Source organism: Brachionichthys hirsutus, chromosome 15, assembly GCF_040956055.1.
Source record: "Brachionichthys hirsutus isolate HB-005 chromosome 15, CSIRO-AGI_Bhir_v1, whole genome shotgun sequence".
Taxonomy (NCBI): Eukaryota; Metazoa; Chordata; class Actinopteri; order Lophiiformes; family Brachionichthyidae; genus Brachionichthys; species Brachionichthys hirsutus.
In genome coordinates, this window is record NC_090911.1 from 100,715 (window position 1) to 124,955 (window position 24,241).

Sequence of the window (24,241 nt, forward strand, 5' to 3'; positions counted from 1 at the left end):
CCCGCGTCTCAGCGTCTGTGTGTTTCGTACACCGAGTACACCGAGTACACCGAGTACACTGAGTACACTGAGTACAGGCTGACGAGGGTCGTCTCAGCGTCTGTGTGTTTCGTACACCGAGTACACCGAGTACACCGAGTACACTGAGTACACTGAGTACAGGCTGACGAGGGTCGTCTCAGCGTCTGTGTGTTTCGTACACCGAGTACACCGAGTACACTGAGTACACTGAGTACAGGCTGACGAGGGTCGTCTCAGCGTCTGTGTGTTTCGTACACCGAGTACACCGAGTACACCGAGTACACTGAGTACACTGAGTACAGGCTGACGAGGGTCGTCTCAGCGTCTGTGTGTTTCGTACACCGAGTACACCGAGTACACTGAGTACACTGAGTACAGGCTGACGAGGGTCGTCTCAGCGTCTGTGTGTTTCGTACACCGAGTACACCGAGTACACCGAGTACACTGAGTACACTGAGTACAGGCTGACGAGGGTCGTCTCAGCGTCTGTGTGTTTCGTACACCGAGTACACCGAGTACACCGAGTACAGGCTGACGAGGGTCGTCTCAGCGTCTGTGTGTTTCGTACACCGAGTACACCGAGTACACTGAGTACAGGCTGACGAGGGTCGTCTCAGCGTCTGTGTGTTTCGTACACCGAGTACACCGAGTACACTGAGTACAGGCTGACGAGGGTCGTCTCAGCGTCTGTGTGTTTCGTACACTGAGTACACCGAGTACACTGAGTACAGGCTGACGAGGGTCGTCTCAGCGTCTGTGTGTTTCGTACACTGAGTACACCGAGTACACTGAGTACACTGAGTACAGGCTGACGAGGGTCATTCCGTTACTGCGAAGGAACGATCGGTTGTGGAGAAACATTCCTGTTGTCTGAACTTGAGCTGTAGCTACAATAAAAGATTTGGTGCACGCCGTACACAGTTCCCACGTGACGTCAGGACATCCGGCGCCGTGACGGTGGGCATTAGCTCGCGATCTACGGACAATTCGGGCAGCTGTGAACCGAGTGTCGAGATAAAACAAAGTGGAAAGGTTCCGTCTCCTGCTGGGTCAATGGATGTTTAAACTGTGTTGGGGGTCCAGGTTTTTATAGTGTATAGTGTATAGTATACAGGTTTTACATTGGACTTCATGGATGTGAGAAGACGAAGCCTATGGCTGGCTGGGGTCAGCGGGAAGGATGCTCCCTCAAAGCACGCTCGATTTATTAGAAATAATAAGGTGTGTATCTTATTATTTACTCAGTACTATCTTGTGTAACTGTTTTAAAACATTCTTTTTCGTAAGACAGACGCCGACGCAAAGGCTTCAGGAAGTGGTCAAAAAATAAAAAATATATATATATATAAAAAAAAAAAAAAGGAAGTGGTCGAAACTAGTCAAGCAGGTAAACGGTTCTTCTGTCTGACTGAAAGAACGTTGGAAACAGTGAAAACAGGAAGGAACCTTGTTCAACAGGGTCTTCTTCCGGTCTTTGACGAGAGCAGACGTTCACCCAAGCGTGGGGCTCCGGGGGGGCCCACGCGGCAGGCTGCACCATGGACCCCTGGGGGGAATGGAGAGTGGTCTGTCTCAGCCTCTCTTTCGGAGGAGCCTCAAGTTACGCCCTCTCAGCCTCCATCAGTAGCTGATGGCTCACGACCCCTCGTGCCCCAGGATGCTGTCGCCTGTGATGCAGTGATTGACAGGCAGCCCACATTCTCATGAGTACAGGCAAATATTCAAATACTCAATGACTTTAAATGCTGTCAAACACAAATAAATGACTAGAAATTGAAAAGAAATTGGAGCAGTGACCGTTTACACGTATTCTCGACACCGGATCTTTGTTCAGAGTATTGATCCAGTTGATGAAAGTAGAACCAAAACCAAACTCCTTTAATGTGTGATTTAGGAACATTATTTGAGCCTTGTCTTCCTGCAATAAACCCCGTTTGGTCTGGTTGAATTAATGTTCCGATGCACGTCTGCATCCTCCTACATATTATGGCTCCAAGAATCTTTACGTCACTTCCAAGCAGGCTGATTGGTCGATGAGATGCACATTCTTTTTGGTCTTTTCCTTCCTTGTGTATTACTGTTATTATAGCCTCTGACCAGCTTTTTGGGGGATCGTTTGCATTCAGAGCATAGTTAAATACTTTACAGAGGCTAGGAACAAGTTCTTTAGTAAATATTTTATAGAACTCTCCACTAAGACCATCCGGACCAGGACTTTTGTTATTTCTCAATGATTTGATGATCTCAGCTATTTCCATCTCTGTAATGTAGACCTCTGTAGATGTTCTACTTCTAATTGTGTAAGTTTCGGCAAATTTATCAATCTAAAAATACTTTCTATATTGTTCTTGCCCTGTGATGCATCTGGTGTGTAAAGCCCATCCATCCATCCATCCATCCATCCATCCATCCATCCATCTTCTTCCGCTTATCCGGGGCCGGGTCGCGGGGGCAGCAGCCTAAGCAGGGAAACACAGACTTCCCTCTCCCCGGCCACTTATTCCAGCTCTTCCGGGGGATCCCGATGCGTTCCCAGGCCAGCCGAGAGACATAGTCTCTCCAGCGTGTCCTGGGTCTTCCCCGTGGTCTCCTCCCGGTGGGACGTGCCCTGAACACCTCACCAGGGAGGCGTTCAGGAGGCATCCTGAATAGATGCACCTCATCTGAATCCTCTCAACGCGGAGGAGCAGCGGCTCTACTCCGAGCTCCTCCCGGATGACTGAGCTTCTCACCCCATCTCTAAGGGAGAGCCCAGCCACCCCACGGAGGAAGCTCATTTCAGCCGCTTGTACCCGGGATCTTGTTCTTTGGGTCACTACCCAAAGCTCGTGACCATAGGTGAGGGTAGGATGAAGATCGACCGGTAAATCGAGAGCTTCTCCTTTGGGCTCAGCTCTCTCTTCACCATGACGGATCTGTGCAGAGTCCGCATCACTGCAGACGCTGCACCGATCCGTCTGTCGATCTCTCGCTCCATCCTTCCCTCACTCGTGAACAAGACCCCGAGGTACTTGAACTCCTCCACTTGGGGCAGGATCTCCTCCCCGACCTGGAGGGTGCACTCCACCCTTTTCCGGCTGAGAACCATGGCCTCGGATTTAGAGGTGCTGATTCTCATCCCGGCCGCTTCACATGCGGCTGCGAACCGATCCAGTGAGAGCTGGAGGGCGTGGCCTGATGAAGCCAACAGGATCTAGAGCTGGTCCAGTTCCACGGCCAGGACGAAAACCACATTGCTCCTCCTGAATCCGAGGTTGGACTATCCGGCGGACCCTCCTCTCCAGTACCCCTGAATAGACCTTACCAGGGAGGCTGAGGAGTGTGATCCCTCTGTAGTTGGAACACACCCTCCGGTCCCCCTTCTTATAAAGAGGGACCACCACCCCGGTCTACCAATCCAGAGGCACTGCCCCCGATGTCCATGCAATGTTGCAGAGTCGTGTCAACCATGACAGCCCTACAACATCCAGAGCCTTAAGGGACTCCGGGCGGATCTCATCCACCCCTGAGGCCTTGCCACCGAGGAGCTTTTTAACTACCTCGGCAACCTCAGTCCCAGAGATGGAGGAGCTCACCCCCGAGTCCCCAGGCCCTGCTTCCTCACTGGAAGGCATGTCGGTGGGATTGAGGAGGTCTTTGAAGTATAGATATAGTTGCAAATGAAACCATCTCATGACTTTATTTATTTATTTATTTTTACTATTCTATTTTGCATCCTCAAACAGACATTTTACACATCACAGTAGGAATAATATCAGATTTAAAACCAAGATATGACATCGTGAATGTACCTGTGAGGCTCCTGACTGTTACATCCTTCTATTCAACGCACATTTCAGCATCACGGCATCCATTGAACGACATCCTTTAGCAACCATGACTGTAAATGTATATTGTGGAAACATAAATCGATTAACAATGTTTCTTCTTTGCTGGAAATTATATTATAAAATATATCAGAATGTTAAAAATAAGTCAGATGAGAAATATACATAAATAGATCATATGATATGAATCTAAATAGTTTGTTGAACACACAAACCTAAATACGCAACGAAGATATACTTACTTATACTTATATATTTACACTGATATTCACAGTTATTGACATGATAATAAATAGACATGCCTTTGACATTAAATGAGATAATGTCTTGTGATATCTACATTCCACAAAACCTATTGTGTGTGTGTGTGTGTGTGCGTGGGCACACATATGCACACACACACACACACACAATAGCTGTTTCTGTCTTCAGGACTGTTTACAGTGCACTAGTGGACGCAGTTATTCTTTCCACAGAGACAGTATCTCAGTATTAATGTTAAAGGTCCAATATAATACTCTTAATAACGATTTAATGTGATGCCCTGAATCCCAAAAATGTGCATTGAAATGTCCCTCAGATGAGATCGATATTCTAGGAGGCCCCTCTCTTTGGGCTCTGTGTCTGTGGCGCTTTGCTCTAGTGTAGGTGAGACACCTGCAACACCTGCTATGATGTCAGAACGATTGTTGTTCCATAAACATAATAGCGCCAGGTAAACAAAAATTTGGGTGGGAAAATATGAACATGTATATTTTGTGTTAGACATATGTACGGTCTGTACGCACAGTATGTATGCTATTAGAGCAGTAATATATCTAGTACATTCCTCCAAGTTGTGGTAATTGTAACATAATAGTTTAAAAAAAATACCACGTCAATAGTTTATGTGGAGACCATTCAACTCTCTATTTGTACAATCATACAAAAAATATTCTTTGTCGTCTGCAGAATGACGCCACATTCATGAGAAAGGAAAGCCGCTTTCCTGTGACGGTTCAGCGTGAACTTCAGTATTCCTGATTGTGCTTCTACTCATCTGGTGGAAGAGGCTGAAGCATGAAATAAATAACAAACTCAATATTATCCCATTATGAGTGATGGCAATGACATAATCAAACAATATGTTGAAGTACTGCAAAGTACTTCAACTTCCGAGTACAATGAGATACTCTTCAAGTAAAATTTAGCAGTTTAACTCCAATTCAAAGATGTATTGAAGCCTCGATCTGACTGTTGGTCCTGTTCAGACCGCTCAGCATCCGGATCTCTCTGACCACACGGGAAACGCTCGTCGTGCGGCCTTTTGTTTGCATGACAGCACTTTGGGGGCCTGAAATGCAACGTTTTGGAAACGAGATTCAGAATGTGCCTCTTATGGTTCCCACCTTAGTCACCCATTTATTGGTTGCAGATTATTAATGCTTAAATGTTAAAAATCCACCACTTTTCAAAAACCTTCTCTGTTGAGGCCACGTTCTTTTAGCAGTGTAATTGCTGATGTGTTCTAGAACACAATAAAGGAGAGCTGTTGTTGAAGGAGAAAAACGCAAAATTTACACAAAGTTTATGAAAGAAGGAACAGTTGTTATTAATAGTAAATTTGACATATATGTACATAATAAAGGACACCCATGTGGAACATCCCAGGGACTCCCTTAAGAAGCGCTCATTGTGAGTTTGGAGGTGTGTTTTAAATGTTATAGTTTGATTAATGAGGATGGACGTTCCCGGCTGGTCTGAACAAATGCTAATGTTAGCTGTACAGGTGCCTGCAGCTGCAATTCTGCAAAGTCCTAATTCCCATTTTCAAGGGACGTCTGAGACAGACAGGAGAGTTTAAAGACTCTACTGGTCATTAAACAGCAAATCGTCAAACTGAAAATTGTGTTTCCACAAAGAGTTCTCAGAAAAAACAGCATTATTAATTATTGTAAACCATTCAGACGTTCACAAACTGAGAGAATATTAACCATAAAACAACCAAGACAAGGCTCTAAAATAAGTTAATTTAATATGTGGCCATTAGTCGTTAACAAATGTGAAAGGTTTGGTCCTTAAATAAGTGCTATAGCCACACAATCACTGGCATCTCGATATTATCTATTATTATGGTGGGAAACGATCCAGAAATAACAAACTATTTAAAAATACTGGAAAAATACTATAGTATAGTTACTGTGCATCAAAGTCATCGTTATTCTACTCCTGTTAAAACCATTTGAAACTTGTGTCTAATTTAATCAAGGATAATCAAGCAGCATCTGTTCAATCAAATCCTTCTGATGCTGCTTTACAAAAATACAGCCTTTATTTTAGTGTTAAAATATGGCACAAAACGTCTACTATTTTCATATCACTCCAAATATTAACACCTACTATTGCCTTTGAAAGACAATATCACAAATTAAATAAAAAACATTGAAATAAACACACCAAACTGGACCCACTGGTACAAAATCAAAGAAAAAGAAATACTCCTGGTCCCTCTCATCTCTCTTTCTGTGTCCAGCATGTTTTTGTAAGCAATTAATCACACCAACACATACAGGTGATAAGAAGCACCTGTCACATTCGACCACTCATTCTTAATATCAACTTACCAAACAAAATTTGTAACAAATATTAAATGATTAGTGCCGACCCTCGAAGCTATTGTGCATTCGTGATAAATACAACAACACATGAATGAGTACCACGGGCAGCAGCAGCAGCGTCCGTCGCCACGGAAATCTAAATCATGGCCTCACTAATTGCACTAAGCAGAGCTATGTCACCAGAAATAATATAAATAAGTTATATAGATATGTACAAAGCTAAAAATATTCAGTCATCAAACTGCAGTAATTGTGCTTTTGCGAATTTGGCATGATCCAAATGTGAAGATCATCAAAAACACAGACTGCAGAGCGTGGCTAGCAGCCCGAGGCTAGCAGCCCGAGGCTAGCAGCCCGAGGCTAGCAGCCCGAGGCTAGCAGCCCGTGGCTAGCAGCCCGTGGCTAGCAGCCCGTGGCTTGCAGCCCGTGGCTAGCAGCCCGTGGCTAGCAGCCCGTGGCTTGCAGCCCGTGGCTAGCAGCCCGTGGCTAGCAGCCCGTGGCTAGCAGCCCGTGGCTTGCAGCCCGTGGCTAGCAGCCCGTGGCTTGCAGCCCGTGGCTAGCAGCCCGTGGCTAGCAGCCCGTGGCTAGCAGCCCGTGGCTTGCAGCCCGTGGCTAGCAGCCCGTGGCTAGCAGCCCGTGGCTAGCAGCCCGTGGCTAGCAGCCCGTGGCGAGGCCACAGCCACAGGACATTTCTTCTGATGGCACTTTGGGCAACACAAAATGTAAACATTGGGCAGACATGCCTGTTCAAATGCCCAAATGGTTTCATTCCCATTATGATCACACAACTCCGGTGTGATATATTTAAATATATTGACACAATTCATTGCGTTTACAGATTGAGTTGTTGCTGTACAACAATATATAGTATTGATTTGTTTGTTGTTGTTTTTTAAAATGCAGCCTCATAGGTAGCACAGGTAGCGTCTCCCTTGAGCCCGGAAAAATGCGGATGTTTTTGGAATCCGCCGTAAAATGTTGCCAGACTTAAGGGTGCAATCGACTAGAAGGTTGACTTGCTGTGGCGACCCGTGACGGGACGAGCCGAAAGAGGACAAAGGTATATGCATTGTTTTAATCTGCATCGTAATTTTATTTATGTCATTGAATATGTTTTTGAATTGTTGTTTGCCTAATGTTTCTTGTAAGGCGACGCATTTAGTGATGTCGAGAACAGGCTTGAGTTGAAATCCAGACTTGGCGTGTGTTATTTCAAATAAAATCAAAGTCTTATCAGAAAGAAGTAACAGAATTATGATTAGAAATATTTTTTCAATATTCCTTTCTTTGTTTCAAACTTTCATGGTGTATTTTTATAACATTGTTGTAAAATGATAACTGCGCTGTTTAACTATTGCATGCCTTGAATTATATTTTATTGTAATGTTTAACTTTTCATTTCATAATATTGCAGCTATACTTGTAAAACCTAATGAGTTCATTCTTGAAATATTAGATATTATATTTACGATAACACCCAGTTATTACCCAGTACATAGTAGGAGAGCTGCTGACTTCATAAATGATCAAAATAAAGAAAAAAAAACACTTCCGTCGGATTGTTTTTGTTTTTTCAGATTATTCACGTGCTTCGTGTGTCAGTATACAGTATTTCACAGTTATAATTTATATACTGCAGATCATTAAAACTCTGCACATAAAAAGAGACTGGTTACTGTACAGTTTATGTGCTTTGATAATTGTTCTTATCAAATACAATACAGCCGACTCAGTTTCCACTGTAAACTCCCACAATCATTTCTACAATCACGGCACAGTTATTGGATTTAAACACACATTTCCATCTGATGTGTTTGCAGTGTTGGATGTTTATATCTCCAGCCTGTGTTTGAAACAGGTAGAATTACTCTCAATAATAAACAGAGAGTATGCTTTATGAATATCCCATTTACAGGTGACAGCTGGAACCTGGCAGTCAGTGCGCAGGGCGTCAGTCATTAGCCATTCATGTTGACTGACTGACGGATGAGGTTCATCTTCTTGTGAATGACTCAAAAGTCAGCACTTTTCATAGCACATTATTATTGTGCGCCTCAGGCAAGTGCATGGTGTATTATTTCCCCCCCCCCAAAAAGTACTATTTCATCCAACGATCAATTATATTTTCCAAAAAAATACTGTTTCATCCAGCAGTAAATATATAAAAAACAAGTATAAATATTGGATTATGTTAACTTCAGCATTTCTTCATTGGCTAATTAGACATGGAGGAAAGGCTAACTGTATTTATACTTTGTATGGCTTGAAGAACAAGAACAGATTCTAACGAGCCTGCAGCACGTCTCCTGGAGGGGCACATCATTTTTGGTTGCTAAACCAGATTGGGTCCTGGGGGGACACAATTAGCCACATACAGTTCTATGTTCTCAACTGAAAAGTTGTGGGTGGGACTAACACGTTTGTGGCACTGTTGAAAGGCCCTCAGTGTCGCACTGATTCAGTTTCATCATTACAGATGTAGATGGATGAAATTTATACCAGCCATGTCATTCTTTATATACCAACCCCAGAGTAGGAGGCGGAGTGTGTGTAAGGACGGGGCGGGGTAAGGTAGGTGGAGGGGTGGGGCTGGGACGGCCCAACAGGCCCTGTGACTGCCTGTTGGGCTGGATTGGATTTTCTTGAAAACTACGAAGGTTTTCTTGGAAACGAATGCTGCTGTCCTTGTCGAGGCGGTTCCTGTCATGATTGTTGTCCGGGTCTGGGGTTGCTCCTCGTTCAGGGCCGTGGGTGATGTGGGAGCCGCCCTTCCTCTTTAGGGTCGACTCGCGACTAGATGAGGCAACCGACTGGCAGTCTGAGCCGCCGTCGCTGCTGGTAGCCGCTCCTTCTACCGGTGTGACCCTGATGGTGGTGATGGCCTGAGGGTGGGGGTGGAAGGGTGGAGCAAATGTGACAGTGGGCGTAAACGATACATTAAAGTTTGGAGAGTTGCTGTTGAGGTTAATGTGTGCGTTATTAAAATGTTGATTGCTGGGATAGCTTTGAATTAAGTTTGGGTGCTGCAAGTTGTTTTGTGCATATAAGGGATGTAAAGGGTGCATGACATATGGATGGTTTGGATATACACCCCCCCCTCCCCCCCCATCACTCTCCATTTCGATGCCTGTCACACTCCTCCGCCCATCCACTGACCCGCCATCCCTCAGCGAGTCGCAGCCATCATTGTGGGTGAACGTTAACTGTCTCAGAGAACCTCGTTGTTCAGGTGGTTTCCATCGCCAGGATCCGCTCCCATCGGTGCTCGGAGGGTTCACCACAGGTCTTTGGGATCTGGACTCTGGGTGAGCTTCAACACGGACTATACTGCCAGATCGTTCCAAACCTCCTAAAAGATCAAGACAAATAATGCTCAATAAATCACAGTCGTCTCGTCTCCAGCTGCTCGTCCACCTTGCGGGTCGCCGGTCTGCTGGAGCCTGTCCCAGCTGACTACAGGGGAAAGGCGGGGTACGCCCCGGATGAAACGGCAGCTAATCGTGGGGCAATGTGACACTCACAGATGCTAATATGCATCCAAACATCGCCATTTATTTAGGCTTCATAATGCCACAATTGACCTTTCCGTCTAATACGCCCACATGACTTAGTGGACCAATCATCTCTTGGCTTTATGTTCGCTTCCTCAGACAAATCAGCCTCCCGTGCATGTGGCACATACTTTAGAAAATCAACACCTTCTCATGAGCCCTTCGTTGTATTTTAGGATCATGTACTCTAAATACCTTTATATGAGGTCCTTAAATGATGAACAGGAAAAAAAGAAACAGAAATCACCGTTCAAGTTGCTAACTATATTGGGAGGGGGGCTGAGATAATTGAGAGAAGAGCGGGCTGACTTTATTATTACAGCGTTAGCACTAGCAGCAGCCCTGAGATTGTTTCCTGGCTTAAAGAACTGATACTCAGCCCAGCGAGAGGATAAACTAAATGATGGGCTTTCTCAGGCAAAACGATCGTTACAACTTCAGAGAGAGAGAGAGAGAGAGAGAGAGCGGCACCGTGTTTGCCCCCAATGGTTGTCGATGTACATTGTGACTACTACTCCTCTCCTCTATGCTACGCAGCGATTGAAAGTAGTTACATGAATGTAAACAAAGTACCGGTACACACCTGCTCCTCCCACGCCCCCAGTAGTGGAGGCTGGTGGCGATGGGTCTTGGTCTGTTAAAGCTCGATATCGAATGGATCCGGTGCAGCTTACGGCGCTGCCGCCATCTTCCGACCGAGGAGAGTGAAGGAGACCCTGCTGTTTTGATAAGGCTATTACCTGGAACAGGAGAACGTCAGTTATTACCCTCGCCGAAGGGCAATTGGGTCCGTTTGTCTGTCTGTCTGTCAAGCTTGTCTCGCCAGTTCCCTGTGCACCTATGCTCCTATCTTGTTGTCCTCCTGTTTTGGTCTTGCTGGTGTCGGTTCCGCCAGCTCGACAGCTGCAGTTTTGGGGAATGTATTTTAGTGGGGTGTATCCGAGATGAGTTGCCAGTTCGCAGGCTCACAGGAAAACACCCACGCACCTACGGACAATTTTAGCATGACCAATTCAACCAAGTTGCATGTTTCTTGTGGTCGGAGGAAGTCGGAGAACATAAAGACTTATCTTTCTTTTCAGACCCCAACCCTAACCCTAACTCTCAGATAGACCGACAAAGAATCATTCAGATATTATAGACTACAGCGATAGTAATACATTATTACGGCACAACAAATACTGGAGAACCGTTGTCCTGAATGTGAGATATTTAACATGGAAACTGTTCAATTCTCTCTCTCTCTCTCTCTCTCTCTCTCTCTCTCTCTCTCTCTCTCTATACAATAAACAAATGCATGGACAGACCAACCAAATTAAGTAAAGCAGTATTAATTTCTGTACATAAAAGGCCAAATCAAAACCGATTTCTCTTCCTTCTCAACTTACTAAATCTGTTCGCTGAGATTCATCTCTTAAGAAATCGGGTGTCTGAGGCTCTGCATGCTCTCTGTTGGCATCCTAAAGTACCTGTTAGAAGATACTCAAGGTTATTTCCTGTCCTTCTACACAATGATGGTTGGTGTACATCTCTGTGTATTTTAATATTCACACTTGAAATATATTTTTTCTTCCTATGAGTAAATTGCGAGGCATCACCTACAGTGCAACCTTCTCAAGCTTCTATAATCCCTGCTGATCTCAACTCACATCCCAAAGCAGCGGTTTCTTAAAATGACAATAAAATGAAAACAAAATGATTCACCTGCATTAGGCGAGGCTGTCCTCCAGCGCTGAGCGGCCTGCAAGGGAGGCTGGTCTTTTCAGCGACTCTCAGCCACTTTTCCCTCACTGACCCACCGCCATCCATAATGCTGTCCTCTGATTCACTCTCCGGATCCCTACTGGTCAGGTTTTCTTCCTCTGGAATGTGAACAAGCTGAGAGGATCCGGGCCGGGCTTGAATAGAAACCCTGGCCCCACCAGACATTCCGGAGTTGCCATTGTGAGGCAGGTGATTGTGATTGCTCATAGGAACAGAGCTCGCAGCTAGTTTCATGTACTGAGCTGGGATATGGGCCCCTGCACGCAGCTCTGTTTCCTGGCCACTGACTGCTGGCAGGTGAGTTCCTCCACGGAGGTCCACCTCCAGACACATGGCAGAAGGTTCAGAGGAGCAACGCAGCGCCATGTTTCTCTGAGGAGATGAGGACAAGGCTGGTCTTATTCCATCCATCACCTGCAAGGACAGTTTCCTATTATCATTCTTATTCTTCCATTGGCTGAGCAGCTGTTTGGATCGGGTGGAGTCCATTGATGCATGGATGGAGGCGTGGCGACGAGAAATGCGGCCCTCGTCAAAAGAGGAGCCCCCGTGGGACCTGGATGGAGAGGTAAAGATGCTTTTTGAGTAACAGATTAACAGAAGATTTAGAGGGGATGTCAATGTTTTACTGAAATGATCTAATGCTGAGTCAAACATAATTTATAATGTAAAATAAATGATGTGTATATATATACAGTATACACACGCACACACACACACATCCAGATGTTAATAATCAGAAGAATATTCTGATTCTAAACATAAGAAGAAAGCGGTACTGATAGATGTATCAATCCCGAACGGTAGCAACATCAGGAAAAACTAACACGAAAAGCTCAAGAAATAACAAGGGCTGAAGGAGAGCGGTGCCCGTCGTGGTAGGGGCACTTGGGGCAGTAACCCCGAAGCTAAGTGCATGGTTCAAGCAGATACCAGGAACAACGTCTGATATCTCCATCCAGATTAACGAGATTAAAAAACATAACGTGTTTAGTATGACTGTAATTAATTAATTGCAATTACAGTAATGCAATAATTTGACATCCCTAATCTAAACAACAGATAACAATAACAATTAAAGCCGCAAGCGGCGTTGTAGGCCCTCGCCGGCCGACAGGCCGTTGAGCTGACCCGCCGACGCACGCCGCTTTTGTCCTGAGTGCTTCACAAGTGTTTAGATTTGAGCTGCATTAGTAGCTCACAGTTTAGTCAAATCGTTATTTGGATTATATGGCCATCTGCCATCAGGAGTTTTTAAGTTTCAATCCAATATGGCCGCCTTCCTGTGTGTCTGGGGGCGTGGCCATAATTTTTTTTTTTTTTGCCCTGACATGACGCATGTCTGTACCAAATTTCGTGGCTGTCCGACAAAGTTGGCGTCGGACCCCTCCCCATAGGAGTGGTTGCCATCGCCATGGCAACAGCGTAAAAATGTTACGACGGCCATATAATCCAAATAACGATTTGACTAAACTGTGAGCTACTCATGCAGCTCAAATCTAAACACTTGCGAAGCACTCAGGACAAAAGCGGCGTGCGTCGGCGGGTCAGCTCAACGGCCTGTCGGCCGGCGAGGGCCTACAACGCCGCTTGCAGCTTTAATTCTTCTTTATTCTTCTTTGTTCTGAAGATGATGAATATATTTATTAGATAGAATGTTAGAGTACAAGTACAGTCACACAGTAGCATGTATTACAGTACAAGTACAGTCAAACATCCTGTCTAAGAGGAGCATTTCTAAAAAGCCCTTGCGGTCTTGTTTCCGTTGAAAGTCCTTCGTACATAAATCATCAACAATTAACAATACAAATTTAACAATACAAATAAAAATAATAAAAACAAAACATAAAAATAAAACCAATATTCGATAACTCAATTGATGCAAAGTAACATGAGAAAAATAAAATTATTTTACACCACTGATGCAAAATGACAATGAATGAATAGATTACATAAATTACATAAATTACAATAAATTACAAAGACACTTAATATGTGCAACGTAGGTGGACAAAAAGGGGGGGGGGGGGTTGATCCGGAGAGAGTCGTGATGACTATCTCCGTTTCTGTCCCCCTGAAAGGTGTATTTTTAGGGCCTTTTTGAAGGAGGCCAAAGAGGTGCATGTTTTGAGGGCAGGAGTCAAACAGTTCCACCCTTAGGGGGCAGTATTGTCAAAAGATGATTTACCCATGTTAGTCCTGTAGGAGGGGGTAATCAGGTTGTTGTTTGAGCTCCCTCTAGTGTTGTGGCTGTGGGTGTCACTAAATCTGTGGAGGTGTTTATTCAGGTATGCAGGGATTGAGGGGACTGAGGGCAGGGCTGCATTGACTATTTTAAATGCCAATCCCATTTTGAGTTGTTTAACCCTGTCTTCTACCCTGAGCCATTTTAGGCTAGCAAAATGTCCAGGAAGAAGGTGGGTCGTGGGCCCCAGATTGAGGAGTAGCCCAATCAGTTTGTTTTGGGAGGTTTGGAGCCTGGTTTTCAGGGACACTTTGATGTTTGAATACCAGGAGGTGCTAGCATAGTCAAAGAGGGGCTGAACGAGGCTCCAGCAAGAGTCCGGAGACAAAAGCAGACATTCTGCCCAAAACTCTTGTTCTTTGACTTTTTTGATCACCTTAGTTGCCATACTATCGCCAGACAGGTATTTGTCAAGAACACAGCCCAAATAGGTAATCTCTTCTTTGCTGGAGATTACTGTATTATCGACTGTGACCTTGAAATCATTAACATTTATCTCACTTAGAGAGTGTTTAGACCCAAAAAGAATAGATTCGGTTTTACCAAGATGTAGTGACAGTTTGTTATCGGTAAGCCAAGTACGGATTCTGGTGACCTCAGAGCTGAGAGCCTCCTCAACCTGCACTTTGTCCTCTCCCGAAATCAGGAGTGCTGAGTCATCAGCAAACAGGAACAATTTGCAGTTACAGGCAGCACTCATGTCGTTAATGTATAGGAGGAACAGTAACGGTCCTAGAATGCTGCCTTGAGGAACCCCACAGCTCACCGGGAGGGACGAGGACAAGGTCCTCGTCCCTCCCGGGAGGTCTACTGCAACATCCCGGGGGCCTACAAGGCTGTAGCAGCCCCCCACCTGGGTATGTCTGACCACATCTCAGTGAACCTGATCCCTGCTTATAAACCGCTGATCTGCAGGACTAAACCCACCTCCAGGACCGTGCAGGTCTGGACTGAGGAGGCTTCCTCAGCCCTGCAGGACTGTTTTGAGCACACGGACTGGGAGGTATTCAAAGAGGATGCAGATTTTGAGGAGTACACGTCATCTGTGCTTTCCTATGTTCACTTCTACACTGATGCTGTCCTTCCCACAAAGACGATCACGGTTTTTCCTAACCAGAAACCGTGGGTGGACAGCACGGTGCGGCTTCTGCTCAGAGCCCGGGATGCAGCCTACAGAGCAGGAGACCGGCTGGCCTATAGCAGGGCACGAAGTGAGCTAAAAAGAGGCATCAAGCAGGCAAAGCACAGATACAAGCAGCGCATTGAGGAGCACTTTGAGAACAAGAACCCACGTGACATGTGGAAAGGCATCAGGGCTGTGACGGACTACAAACGCAGGGAGCAGCACGCCAGCCACGACTCCACCCTGCCCGACACCCTGAACAGATTCTTCTCACGCTTCGACTCTCCGAGCAGCAGAAGGTCTGTGGATCTGCCCCAGCCTGAGGTGCAGCATCAGCCGCTCGTCCTGCAGCTGCACCAGGTCTCCTCAGCCTGAGAAGGATCAACACCAACAAGGCTGCGGGACCAGATGGCGTGTCAGGCCGGACACTGAAGACGTGTGCTGACCAACTGGCAGGGGTTTTCCTGGACATCTTCAACCTGTCCCTGCAGCTGTCCACCGTCCCTGCCTGCCTTAAGTCCTCCATCATTGTGCCGGTACCCAATAAATCATCCATCGCCTGCCTCAACGATTACCGCCCTGTTGCTCTGACTCCGGTGGAGATGAAGTGCTTCGAGAGGATCCTCCTTAAACACATCAAAGACGCCGTCCCTGCTGGCTTGGACAGCCTGCAGTTCGCCTGCAGGGGGAACCGCTCCACGGAGGACGCCGTCTCGCTGACACTGCACTCGGCCCTGACTCACCTGGAGCAGCCTAACACCTACGTCAGGATGCTGTTTGTGGACTTCAGTTCAGCTTTTAACACCGTCCCACCGGACATGCTGGCTCTGAAGCTCCACAGCCTGGGACTGTCTCCACCGCTCTGCTCCTGGGTCAGGGACTTCCTCAGCAACCGGCCCCAGGTGGTGAGATAGGAGACACCACATCCTCCCCTCTGATCCTGAACACTGGGACCCCCCAGGGTTGCGTTCTCAGCCCTGCTCTGCATCCACTCCACAAACATGGTTGTGAAGTTTGCTGACGACACCACCGTGGTGGGTCACATCTCCAACAACGATGAGACCCACTACAGAGAGGAGGTCCAGAACCTGATGCTGTGGTGCTCGAGTAACAGCCTTGTTCTGAACACCAGCAAGACCAAGGAGGTCATAGTGGACTACAGGAGGTCCAGGAAGACTGAACACGCCCCCCTGTGCATACGAGGGGAAGCAGTGGAGCGTGTGGAGAACATTAAATTCCTGGGCATCCACATCTCCTCTGACCTCTCCTGGACACTCAACACCAGACACCTGGTGAAGAAGGCCCAGCAACGGCTCTTCTTCCTCAGGAAGCTGAAGCGGGCTGGACTCTCCTCTGTGCTGCTTGAAGACTTCTACCGGGCCACGATAGAGAGCATCCTGTGTCTCAGTGCGACCGTGTGGGACGGCAGCTGCACGGCGCAGGACAGGAAGGACCTATCCCGGGTGGTGAGGACAGCTCAGGGGATTGTGGGTCACCGTCTGCCTGATCTGGACTCTGTTTACACCTCCAGAGTCCAGAGGAGGGCCAGACGCATCGCCACAGACCCCACCCACCCGGGCCACAGACTGTTTGTCCCACCCACAGACCCCACCCACCCGGGCCACAGACTGTTTGTCCCGCCCCCATCAGGGAGGCGGTTCAGGACAATCAGAAGCAGCACAGCGAGGCTCAGGAACAGCTTCTTCCCCCGAGCTGTGAAAGCAGTCGTTCCCTTGTAGTGATCTGGGACGCTTTACGCCGGTCCTGTTGCTGCTGTTGCTATTCTGCACTACTGCCTGTGATTCTCACTCTCTCTGTGTATATATATATTCTCTCTGTGTATATATATTGTTTCTTGAGAGAGAGAATTTAGTTTGTTATGATGTGTGCCTTAAGCCGTGGGCCTTCTCACGATTTTATCATGCTCGCATAATGACAATAAAGTATCTTGAATCTTGAATCTTGAATCTTGAAGGTTCCGTTTATGTCCACCATTTGTTCTCGTCCCTCAAGGTACGATTTCATCCTATTTACTGATGTGCTATCAAAACCCATCTCCCCTAGTTTTCCACTGCCATTGTTTAATATGGCAGTGAACATTTAGCAGCCATCAGCTCCTCCGTTTAACCGTGTCAGCTGTGTTTTGGTCCGGTGAGCTTTCACACCACTTACATATCAGGACTCTTCAACCAGGGGTGTCAAACTCAAATACAGAGTGGACCAGAATTTAAAATTAATCAAAGCCACGGGCCAACGTTGAGTAAATGAACCTTTAATTGCATCTGTGGTGTAATTTATTTTTAATTTATTGTTATTTTGCATCAATTGAGTAATTTAATATTGGTTTTGTTTTTATTTGTATTGTTAAATTTGTATTGTTAAATGTCGATGATTTATGTACGAAGAACTTTCAACGGAAACAAGACCGCAAGAGCTTTTTAGAAATGCTCCTCTTAGACAGGATGTTTGACTGTACTTGTACAGTAATACATGCTACTGTGTGACTGTACTTGTACAGTAATACATGCTACTGTGTGACTGTACTTGTACTGTAATACATGCTACTGTTTGACTGTACTTGTACTGTAATACATGCTACTGTGTGACTGTACTTGTACTGTAATACATGCTACTGTTTGACTGTACTTGTACTGTAATACATGCTACTGTGTACTGTACTTGTACTGTAATACATGCTACTGTGTGACTGTACTTGTACTGTAATACATGCTACTGTTTGACTGCACTTGTACTGTAATACATGCTACTGTGTGACTGTATTTGTACTGCAATACATGCTACTGTTTGACTGTACTTGTACTGTAATACATGCTACTGTGTGACTGTATTTGTACTGTAATACATGCTACTGTTTGACTGTACTTGTACTGTAATACATGCTACTGTGTGACTGTATTTGTACTGCAATACATGCTACTGTGTGACTGTACTTGTACTGTAATACATGCTACTGTTTGACTGTACTTGTACTGTAATACATGCTACTGTGTGACTGTACTTGTACTGTAATACATGCTACTGTTTGACTGTACTTGTACTGTAATACATGCTACTGTGTGACTGTATTTGTACTGCAATACATGCTACTGTTTGACTGTACTTGTACTGTAATACATGCTACTGTGTACTGTACTTGTACTGTAGTACATGCTACTGTGTGACTGTACTTGTACTGTAATACATGCTACTGTTTGACTGTACTTGTACTGTAATACATGCTACTGTGTACTGTACTTGTACTGTAGTACATGCTACTGTGTGACTGTACTTGTACTGTAATACATGCTACTGTTTGACTGTATTTGTACTGTAATACATGCTACTGTTTGACTGTACTTGTACTGTAATACATGCTACTGTGTGACTGTACTTGTACTGTAATACATGCTACTGTTTGACTCGACTTGTACTGTAATACATGCTACTGTGTGACTGTATTTGTACTGCAATACATGCTACTGTTTGACTGTACTTGTACTGTAATACATGCTACTGTGTACTGTACTTGTACTGTAGTACATGCTACTGTGTGACTGTACTTGTACTGTAATACATGCTACTGTGTGACTGTACTTGTACTGTAATACATGCTACTGTTTGACTGTACTTGTACTGTAATACATGCTACTGTGTGACTGTATTTGTACTGCAATACATGCTACTGTTTGACTGTACTTGTACTGTAATACATGCTACTGTGTGACTGTATTTGTACTGCAATACATGCTACTGTTTGACTGTACTTGTACTGTAATACATGCTACTGTGTACTGTACTTGTACTGTAGTACATGCTACTGTGTGACTGTACTTGTACTGTAATACATGCTACTGTTTGACTGTATTTGTACTGTAATACATGCTACTGTTTGACTGTACTTGTACTGTAATACATGCTACTGTGTGACTGTACTTGTACTGTAATACATGCTACTGTGTGACTGTACTTGTACTGTAATACATGCTACTGTTTGACTGTACTTGTACTGTAATACATGCTACTGTGTGACTGTATTTGTACTGCAATACATGCTACTGTTTGACTGTACTTGTACTGTAATACATGCTACTGTGTACTGTACTTGTACTGTAGTACATGCTACTGTGTGACTGTACTTGTACTGTAATACATGCTACTGTTTGACTGTACTTGTACTGTAATACATGCTACTGTGTACTGTACTTGTACTGTAGTACATGCTACTGTGTGACTGTACTTGTACTGTAATACATGCTACTGTTTGACTGTACTTGTACTGTAATACATGCTACTGTGTACTGTACTTGTACTGTAGTACATGCTACTGTGTGACTGTACTTGTACTGTAATACATGCTACTGTTTGACTGTATTTGTACTGTAATACATGCTACTGTGTGACTGTACTTGTACTGTAATACATGCTACTGTTTGACTCGACTTGTACTGTAATACATGCTACTGTTTGACTGTACTTGTACTGTAGTACATGCTACTGTGTGACTGTACTTGTACTGTAGTACATGCTACTGTGTACTGTACTTGTACTGTAGTACATGCTACTGTGTGACTGTACTGTTGAATGAATGCAACCTCCTCAGGAAGTACAGTCTGCATTGTCCCTTCCTTGTCCAGTCCAGCCTGCATTGTCCCTTCCTTGTCCAGTCCAGCCTGCATTGTCCCTTCCTTGTCCAGTCCAGTCTGCATTGTCCCTTCCTTGTCCAGTCCAGCCTGCATTGTCCCTTCCTTGTCCAGTCCAGTCTGCATTGTCCCTTCCTTGTCCAGTACAGTCTGCATTGTCCCTTCCTTGTCCAGTCCAGTCTGCATTGTCCCTTCCTTGTCCAGTCCAGTCTGCTGTTGAGCCACAGCCCTCGGCGCTTTTTGGAATCCACAGATTGCACCTCAGCTCCGTCGATCAGAACTGGTTGCGTTTTGGGTCTGGGCTTCCCAAAGTCAATGACCAGCTCCTTTGTCTTGGATTTGTTGAGTTGTAGGTGGTTCTGGTAGCACCAGACAGCAGATCCCTCACAAGGCTCCTGTACTCCGACTCTCTGTTGTCCCTGATGCATCCACTGATGGCTGTGTCATCGGTGAACAGCTCAGAGTTGTAGCAGAAGTCTGAGGTGTACAGAGTGAAGCGTACAGGGGCCAGCACCGTGCTCTGCGGTGCTCTGGTGCTGATCACATTCTCGCAGCCTGATGTACTGCGGAAAACTGTCCATTCAACTGAATTTCCGTGTATTTGGAGGTGGGGACAACCCACGCGAACACAAGGAGAACATACAAACGATGCATAGATAGGAATCGAACCCGGTGCCTTCATGCTGTGAGGCGACAGCGTTACCTATACGCCACCACGCTGCCCGTGACCTAAACTTTAACTTTGCTGAAAGGGATTTTCATTGTCAGTAAGCTTTTGACCTGCCAACGCTGAAGCATAATTCATAACAGTGTTCTTCCTTCCTTCATCAGGAAGTCAGCACTTCCAAACCAGGCACAACACTACATTATATCAGTAGAACTCGTTCAATAAATCAATACAAAAGATGTTGTGCTTTCCAACCTAATCCACCATTCACCCACATCAGTGCTGACACGGGCTGCAATGCAGATACAACAGCATTTTCCAGCCAAATATAATGCATTATGGGCGAGCAAAATCCTAGCACCTTAGTGTCCTCTTCAAACCAAACGTGTGAGCAACGCGTTCAATTGAACATCTACCTTGGGAGTGTGCTGCTGCTGAAGGTTGTCATGTTGTCGTGGCTCCCCAGGGGACTTGAAGGAGTTATCACCTCAACATCAGCACTCGCTCTCTTTATATTGGACAGGGACGGCTCTCGGTATGAGGCGCTTCGCATCAGAATGGGTTCTGGTCGGTTGGGAGACAAAGTGTGGGAAGAGGTTCTTGTGATGATAGGCTCCGGTTGGCTGGGAGCCAGCGTGTGGTGACCTTTAATTGGAAAACAGGGAGATGTAAAAAGGACCATCCATCCATTCATAAATAAATAAATAAATAAGAAGGACTCTCATATGAACATGAGTGACATCCCATTCTGAAACCATAGGATATGATGTCGGCCCACCCTTTGCAGCTATAACAGCTTCAACTCTTCCAGGAAGGCTTTCCACACAGTTCAGGAGTGTTTATGGGAATGTTTGACCATTCTTCCAGCAGTGCCTTTGTGAGGGCAGACACTGATGTTTGGCTGGCAGTCTCTGCTCTAACTAAGGTGTTCTGTCGGGTTGAGGGTTGACCTTATGTTACATGTTGCACGATTGCACCAGAAATAATCCCTAGTCTGTGAACCCTCATTGATAATAGCAATAAACCGATTCTGATTCTGATTCCACACCAAACTCACTCATCCATGTCTTTATGGCCCTCGCTTTGTGCACTGGTACCCAGTCATGTTGGAACAGGAAGGGGCCATCACCAAACTGTTCTCACAAAGTTGGGAGCGTGAAATTCCCCAAAATGTCTTGGTATGCCGAAGCATTAAAAGTTCCTTTCACTGGAACTAAGGGGCCGTGCCCAACTCCTGAAAAATAACCCCACACCATAATCCCTCCTGTACAGGTGATATACACATGCAAATGTATATTTTGCTTTCTATCAGTGACTTTGTTTTACCTTGGTGGCTGTTGCTAATTGTTGACTGGTTGACATTTGGCAGGGACGGGAGGGGAGGCTCTCTTAAGGTGGGGGGCGGTGGTCGACTTCTTGACCAATCCTCACTGGGCTGGAAATTTCCCACTGCATACACACCCTGTATGCAAACACACAACCAAACACATGATACACACAGATGCCAAAGCATAAAAATGGATGCCCAATTTTGAAACACATAAAATAATTAATTTTTCGCCGGTTCTGAGCTGGGTTCAAAGTTTGGTGAGTTTTCGAGCATGTTCAGGGGGTCAAATTGCCGTTTAAACAGCAGAACAAAGAAAAAGAAAAGGAAGAATTAAAGCCGCAAGCGGCGTTGTAGGCCCTCGCCGGCCGACAGGCCGTTGAGCTGACCCGCCGACGCACGCCGCTTTTGTCCTGAGTGCTTCGCAAGTGTTTAGATTTGAGCTGCATTGGTAGCTCACAGTTTAGTCCAATCGTTATTTGGATTATATGGCCATCTGCCATCAGGAGTTTCAATCCAATATGGCCGCCTTCCTGTGTGTCTGGGGGCGTGGCCATAATACATTTTTTTTTTGCCCTGACATGACGCATGTCTGTACCGAATTTCGTGGCTGGCCGACAAAGTTGGGGTCGGACCCCTCCCCATAGGAGGGGTTGCCATCGCCACGGCAACACCGTAAAACCAACAACATGGTTACAATTGTGTTTTTTGATCGGGACCACATGAGGGACTTTTCTGGTAAGTTTCAATCATTTCTGGCAAAGTATTTTTTTAATTCCCATTCAATTTTTGTTATCGTTCTCTAGGGGGCGCTGTAAGGCTGATTGTCAAAGTTTCCCTTTTAAAGTGTCCAGGTAGGAAGGGTCAATAACTGTTTAAAATTTGGTTTGGATTGGAGTGTGTGTGTGTGCAAACGCTGACTCAGCAGTTTTTAAAATTATATCCAATATGGCCGCCTTTCTGTGTGTCTGGGGGCGTGGCCATAATACTTTTTTTTTTTTGCCCTGACTTGACGCATGTGTGTACCGAATTTCGTGGCTGTCCGACAAAGTTGGCGTCGGACCCCCCATAGGCACAATGCATTGTGATTTTTGTAGGTGGCGCTAGCGCGCCACTTTTTCATGCCCAATTTTAAAACACATAAAATAATTAATTTTTCGCCGGTTCTGAGCTTGGTTCAAAGTTTGGTGAGTTTTCGAGCATGTTCAGGGGGTCAAATTGCCGTTTAAACAGCAGAACAAAGAAAAAGAAAAAGAAAAAGAAAAAGAAAAAGAAAAAGAAAAAGAAAAAGAATTAAAGCCGCAAGCGGCGTTGTAGGCCCTCGCCGGCCGACAGGCCGTTGAGCTGACCCGCCGACGCACGCCGCTTTTGTCCTGAGTGCTTTGCAAGTGTTTAGATTTGAGCTGCATGAGTAGCTCACAGTTTAGTCAAATCGTTATTTGGATTATATGGCCATCTGCCGTCAGGAGTTTCAATCCAATATGGCCGCCTTCCTGTGTGTCTGGGGGCGTGGCCATAATTTTTTTTTTTTTTGCCCTGACTTGACGCATGTCTGTACCGAATTTCGTGGCTGTCCGACAAAGTTGGCGTCGGACCCCTCCCCATAGGAGGGGTTGCCATCGCCACGGCAACACCGTAAAAACAACAACATGGTTACGATTGTGTTTTTTGATCGGGACCACATGAGGGACTTTTCTGGTAAATTTCAATCATTTCTGGCAAACAATTTTTTTAATTCCCATTCAATTTTTGTTATCGTTCTCTAGGGGGCGCTGTAAGGCTGATTGTCAAAGTTTCCCTAGTGTCCAGGTAGGAAGGGTCAATAAGTGTTTAATGTCTGGTTTGGATTGGAGTGTGTGTGTGCAAACGCTGACTCAGCAGTTTTTAAGTTTCAATCCAATATGGCCGCCTTCCTGTGTGTTTGGGGGCGTGGCCATAATTTTTTTTTTTTTTGCCCTGACTTGACGCATGTGTGTACCGAATTTCGTGGCTGTCCGACATAGTTGGCGTCGGACCCCCCATAGGCACAATGCATTGTGATTTTTGTAGGTGGCGCTAGCGCGCCACTTTTTCATGCCCAATTTTAAAACACATAAAATAATTAATTTTTCGCCGGTTCTGAGCTTGGTTCAAAGTTTGGTGAGTTTTCGAGCATGTTCAGGGGGTCAAATTGCCGTTTAAACAGCAGAACAAAGAAGAAAAAGAAAAAGAAAAAGAAAAAGAATAAAGAATTTTTGCAAAAACAATATAACTTTTTTTCTGAGTGTGCGATTTCTACACAAAATACATTTTCGGATTGGTCTCGACGAGGGCTACGCGTCTGTGGGGGCACACAAACACGAGTTGACGAGCTTCGCTCGTCAACTCGTGTTTGTGTGTGTGTGTGTGTGTCTGCGTGTCTGTGTTGTTTAGTGTCGGGGTGTGTGTGTGTGTGCTGTTGAGTGTCGTTTGTGTGGGCGTGGGTGTGTTGGTCGCCCGA

At 45.5% G+C, this 24,241-nt stretch overlaps 1 protein-coding gene across 1 annotated transcript in view; it reads right to left on the reverse strand.

Annotated features, from left to right (window-relative positions):
* Positions 1–8,857: 8,857 nt before the first annotated feature.
* Positions 8,858–24,241, reverse strand: part of plppr4a (phospholipid phosphatase related 4a) — a 45,923-nt gene continuing 30,539 nt past the window's right edge. Inside the window, exons 7-11 of the mRNA XM_068748921.1 lie at positions 21,762–21,897; positions 20,852–21,080; positions 11,701–12,316; positions 10,580–10,736; positions 8,858–9,794 (exon numbers count right to left, since the gene is read on the reverse strand). Of these exons, the coding sequence (XP_068605022.1) occupies positions 8,953–9,794; positions 10,580–10,736; positions 11,701–12,316; positions 20,852–21,080; positions 21,762–21,897 (1,980 nt within the window). The 3' untranslated portion in view covers positions 8,858–8,952. The remainder of the gene's footprint in view (positions 9,795–10,579; positions 10,737–11,700; positions 12,317–20,851; positions 21,081–21,761; positions 21,898–24,241) is intronic.